General features: G+C 43.5%; 1 protein-coding gene across 1 annotated transcript in view; it reads right to left on the reverse strand.

Annotated features, from left to right (window-relative positions):
- Positions 1-4,970, reverse strand: part of ldlrad3 (low density lipoprotein receptor class A domain containing 3) — a 115,323-nt gene extending 110,353 nt beyond the window's left edge. Inside the window, exon 1 of the mRNA XM_056282213.1 lies at positions 4,683-4,970. Within this exon, the coding sequence (XP_056138188.1) occupies positions 4,683-4,737 (55 nt within the window). The 5' untranslated portion in view covers positions 4,738-4,970. The remainder of the gene's footprint in view (positions 1-4,682) is intronic.
- Between the last annotated feature and the right edge of the window lie 1,030 nt (positions 4,971-6,000).

The raw sequence follows: 6,000 nt of genomic DNA on the forward strand, positions 1-6,000 counted from the left end.
GTTTAAAAAAATAAATAAAAAGTCTTTGATTGCAATCAAGAAACTGTGTCTAGTCAAAATAACCCCTTTCCCCGTGATTAGATGTTAGGAAAATTGAAGGTAATTAGCATGCACAAAGCTACTGGATGGAGCCAAGCTGCTCATTGGAATGATGAAACTGCCAGTTTGTTTGAAAACAAACAATTTCATGTCTATCTGAACATATATCATCCATTTTTTTGCCACACAATCATTAAAGCAGAAATTTAGCAGGTGGTGCAGTTATAGAATTTCAAAATGTAACTGACTTATGATATGGAGATATATGAGCATGCCTGATATTAATTCTAATTGAATACATGAATATTCAAATTGCTTTGTTTTGACTTTTTTTTTCTTTTTTCTTTTGGAGCCAGTAGTGTGAACATTTCAACCCTACACCTCGATGTCTGGAGAGACAAATCAAGCATATGTTAGGAAGCACAAAACATTTCAAACCATGCTCAGAAAGGCTATATTTTTCCCTGGGTTCGCAAATACAGGATCAGCAGCACTGACGTTCTACCTGCCTTTCACAAAGTTTGTTTACCTTAAAGGTGACATGTTTGTTAGGACTGACTGAGGGATGCTGGGATTGTGCTCCAAATTAGCCTGTCAGCATCTACTCTGGCTGCCATGGCAGCATTGTGACACAGCACAGCAAATGACACCTCATCATTGAGGACGGTAGGGGAGCCAGTTGTTCAGCAGCCAGAAACTTGTCCATCCCTGGCAAGGGGCAAAGCAAGCAGAGGGAATGCATAGGCCATTCTTCTCATAGAAAGGAGAACTGACAAGGAAAATATACAATAATGAGGAAAATTAATGAGATGGCCTGAACTGGGTAGTGATTAGGTAATAATGCTTTGAAGGAACCAATCAAAGTAATTCTGAAGTTTGTACTACTTAAGGTGTACTTAAGGTGATATTACTTTAATAAAATTGGGGATCAATGCATTAACAACAGAGTGACACAAGCAATGAAAGTTTGCGATGCATCCCTGTTATGCTAGCCACTCAGCAAACTTTGTCAAAAACAAAGCACATCTGCTGAAAAGAACAAAATCTATGTGGTGGCCAGTAGAGAGAGTTTAAAGGAAACAAAACAATTCCAGATAGACAGGGGTTTGATCTTGGCAACTGGGAAGGCAGGGGATCAATATACGGGAACAATCAGGGAACAACAAAGCCTTGGCTTCAATGCATAGCAGAATAGTTTAGATCAATCAAAAGTCAATCGTTAATGAGCCGTCCTCTAACTTTTTCCGGTGCATTTTATTCCTCTCTGTCTTTCCAGTTTGCTTTACATCTAGCCCAGAGTCCATGAAAGATTCAGCATCATGACTTATGCAGTCAAGATGCTCAGGTTGGACAGACAGAAAAACTGTAGAGAGAAACACAACACTGATTTACACTCATAGACAAGGAAGTTATTCGCATATATTGCAGAACTATGCGGGACTGGCTCAGTGCTCTGAACCACATGTATTGTGGAGTCTGTCTTGCTTGATGGAAGATGAGATGGAAACCACACAGAATGTGTTCAGTTAAAGTCGCACTGGCGCCAAGGTTTTGAAATGTGACTCCGATCATGTGGCTTTGTTTAACAACTCTGGGAACTGGAGCCACCTCGCTTAGACACACAGGCCCAAACTAATCCCTGGTCGTCTCACAGTGTGACAATGACTGGAAGCATATCAACCACATAATCCAAGGCAAAAACACATTGTCTCTTTCTACATCTCTATCTCTGTCTTTTTCTCTCTCACAAATATCCAAACACACACACCCACTCGAACAGCCACACAGACCAACTGGTCTGCCCATAGGATGCTATGGTACAGGGGCACAATGTAAGCAGTAGACAATGCAATTCAACTTCTGGATGCAGTGGGAGAAAGGACCTAGGGAGTGGTTGTGGTTATGAATGAAAATATCCGACCACCTGTCGTGTGTGGCTTGGTTGCACAGAGCGAGTAATGGAACACATTAATCTTGATGAGGAGATATTGGAGCATGGCTATGTCAGTTTGCTAACTGTGCTACCGATGAGCTGCAGTGTACCTGGTCTCGCAGCTTTACACACAGCACAGACATTGTCGAAATAAAGTTAGCCAGCTGTTGGTAGCTTTCATAGTTGGCAATTTGGTGTTTGCCAGTTGTATAGTGATGTTTGGCAAGTATTCACATGGAGCTAATCCCTGAACTGTTACGCTAGGTGGGCCTGGCAGTAGCATAGAAAAACATTGGTGTTTCATCCAGTATTCAGCAGTGAAGTAAGATTTGAGCCTAGCCTTTGAGGGCTCAGTGACCTTGTTCATGAATGGCAGAAAATAATAATGAGAGGCTATCAATCCAAGTGTTACAAATGAGCATTTGTGCCAACCAATGTTGCATTCAGCAGCCACAGTCCCAACAGATTGTCTGACAATCTGGCTAGACATAGGACAAAGAGCTATGTTAAAAAGCTACTTCAGCATTGTCCTTCAAGTCCAAAAAGGATTAATGAATTATTAATATAAAGGCTTATGTAAATATTAAATCTGGCAAAAGAAATGTGTCAGACTACCAATAATGTTTAAATTAATAGTCCATGGAATATATGGCATATTCACCAGTACCAATCCAGTACACTTGTGCATTGATATAAGTGAGCATTGATATAAGAGACAGAATAAGAGAGGGAGGGAAAATAGAAAGAGAGAGAAGGAAAAGAGTGCGTTAAACTTGTGCAAACCCATGTATGAGCAAATAGGACAGGAGGGGTTAAGCCAAATTTGTGACACCACAGCAATGCCCTCTTCCAGATTAGTTTACTTCTGGATTCCACATCTCGTTTTGACTGCCCTCCCACAAACAGACATAGAAATATTATCCCTGGCTTTATTCCTCCATTCAGACACACACACACGCACGCACGCACGCACACAGTCCGGTTATATGGCAGTTATATGGCAATCTGATGTGACTGATAGAGTTCATTATTAAGAGTTATTATGATGGATACAGTATACCGGCCAAGTCAACAGGACACAGGGATACCTGGGAGCAGGGTCGCCAGAGTGATTAGGAAACTTTTAATGGTCACTAAAATCAGACACACCTGAGTGAAATCCATCGAGACAATTTGAAAAAGACAGATTTACTATCGCAGGCATGGTTAACGTTCCCTTTACTTTACTTAATATTTCACTTGGTGTGTGTTAGGGAGGTCAGGACCCCAGCTTTGACTCCAAGTCTCAGTGGTTTTGACCATATAATAGAATACTGAAAGTACTACTTGTTTACTCAAAACTGTACCTCTGCTTGTAAGAAATGGGATGCAACTAATGTAATATAATACTGGTTTAGTGTCATCAAAAACACCCAACCACCACTCGACACCTACTGCACACCTATTCATCCTATAAGAAGAATCCCTCCTGATTCTCTTCTGAAAATTTCCCCCGTTTTTTTTCCTGAAACAAAATTGTTTTTCTGTGGAGTTTATCCTTATCTGAATCGGGGGTCTAGGGATAGAAGGCATGGTCATTTACTCCATTAACCTGTTTTAAGAATGAGATTGTAATATTATTGTAAAGCCCTATACATAACTGTGATTTAGGGTATACAAATAAATTTGACTTGACTTAACCAAGGCAGGCTACTTAGCCCTCACCAATTCTGTTTTACCTCTCTCTAGCATGCAGCAATATGACAATCACTCATCCACACACTCTGATGGCCTAGCCTGAATATATGAGCATGTACATGCTTAGGCATCCCAAGTGCAAAATAATATCATGAATAGCAGGTGTCCTACATTTATTTACCATTTAAATATGACTTGAGGCATATTCTAAAGGAGAAGCCCTGCAGCTGTGCAGTGTTACAGCTTTACAATAATGTACAACCAATCTCAGGTAATGTTCCACTTTAGTTAGTCTTGTCTCTTTTTGGCTGAAAGTGGGCTAATCAGTGAAATTATATTGGTTGAGAAAGAAAACCTGTCCTGCGTACTCTTTGCACTCCATTGCAGTGGTTAGGCTATATCTGAAGAAGGCTAATACGTAAATCAGGGAGTATACAGCCTAAAAGGTGGCTCTACCAACTGGAACACTAGCTTGATACTATAGTGAAGGCAACATGCCAGCTGCCTGGCCTGAATGTAAACTGAAGTAGGTTGCTATCTGGCCCTGCACTCAATGGGGCCCAGCTGCCATGTCGGGGTAGATTGACTTGTCATCGCTGCCCTGTCAACAACTCCTGGTCATAACTAGCCTGCTGTAGCGACCAACCCCTACCGGATAAATTCATCTCATAGCGCATGCCTTTTTCATGACTGCACATAATATGGGCGAGGAAGGGTAGGAGGGGGGGGGGTCTTGAACGACAAAAAAAATCTATCAGCAAATCTCTCCTCTCAGTCAGACGAGTTACACAGTCCACAGTGCAAGAAAAAAAGGGGGAAGCCCTGCGCAAAAGCCCTGTTATATGAAATGTAAATGCACGTCGGATAACTTTTCCCCCACTGCCGCTGTCCGACATCGCGAAGCTTCGCCACAGCGACAATATTTCAACAAGTTCATCCCACTGTAGCGGCGAACACATCGTTTCAACAAGAACGTTAACTAACAGCAACACATTCGCGTCCGCTGTTTAAAGGGGGGGGGAACAAAACTTACCGACTGTTCCTGAGCCGGACCCCGAGCCGAGCAGGAGGTACCAGATCCACATCATATGGACTTCTTTTCGGCCTGCTTTTTTTATCCGCCCCGCAGCGGGGCAGCAGTTGGGGGCAGAAGAAAACTTAATCCGTACACTCGTGTTCAACTTTTCACCTTAGTTGAGAGCGCTCTCTTTTTTTCTTTCTTCGGGCAAAAACTAGGAAGGCGTTAGACGTGGAGAGGTGGCTCCTCGTTTGGGGGCAATGCAGTACACGGATTCCAGCCAGTGGGGAAGGGGGAAGGAGAGGCCGGCGCTGGAAGGAAGGGGCTTTGGGGTGGTGGCGGGGGAGTTAGTGCGGGTGGGAGAGGCGGAGTCGGAGATCCGAGAGCCAGAGGTCGTCCAGGACCAACATGCAGGCTACGAACTCTCGATGGAGCTATCCGTGTCGCCTGACGGGAACCAGCCATGATGTTATTCGCGACAACACACGGTCTCGACTGTTCTGTTGCTTTTAATCAACAGTTTGACGGTGAAAATAAATCCAGAAACGTTTATTTAAAGCATATATTTTGCAATTTCTCCTGACAGAACTGAACTTAATTTCCTTACTTACTTGCAGAGTGGCTGGTTGCTATGCAACCAGGCTGGTTAAGCCATGGCGAATTCTAGGCGATAAAGTGGAAATGGCTTGGTCGGGCGTCCCTACAGCCACAATTGGCCGTGGATGTGGGAAGTCGGATGTGGGCATTTGTCCTGGTCGCTGCACTAGCGCCTCCTCTGGTCGGCCGGGCGCCCCCCCCCCCGATTGGCAGAGAGGGGGTGGCGCAGCAACCGGGACGGCTCAAAAGTAATTGGCCCGATACAACTGGGGAGAAAAAGGGAGAAAACTGAAGAAAAAAAGTGGAAATGTCCCTAGCATATGAACTAGCATAGCTCGCGTTAGTAGTAACATGTAAATTAACATTTTGTGACATTTCATATGACATTAAGGAAATAAAATCGTGAAAATGAATTGAATGACATTAGTATGCATTATTAGCTAGTTTTCTGCTTTTTCAAATGTAAATATAGTGTAGTGACCCTGTACTGTTGGGAGTGCTGATTGGCGGAGTCAGTCTGTCGTCTCCCGGCCAGTCATGGGAACGCATGTTATGTCGGTCAGTGTGCGTGCCTTTGCTTGGTGGCGAGAGAGAGAGAGAGAGAGAGAGAGAGAGAGAGAGAGAGAGAGAGAGAGAGAGAGAGAGAGAGAGAGAGAGAGAGAGAGAGAGAGAGAGAGAGAGAGAGAGAGAGAGAGAGAGAGAGAGAGAGAGAGCTGTCTCACTGGTTACTTATTGT

Source organism: Lampris incognitus, chromosome 6, assembly GCF_029633865.1.
Source record: "Lampris incognitus isolate fLamInc1 chromosome 6, fLamInc1.hap2, whole genome shotgun sequence".
Lineage (NCBI taxonomy): Eukaryota > Metazoa > Chordata > Actinopteri > Lampriformes > Lampridae > Lampris > Lampris incognitus.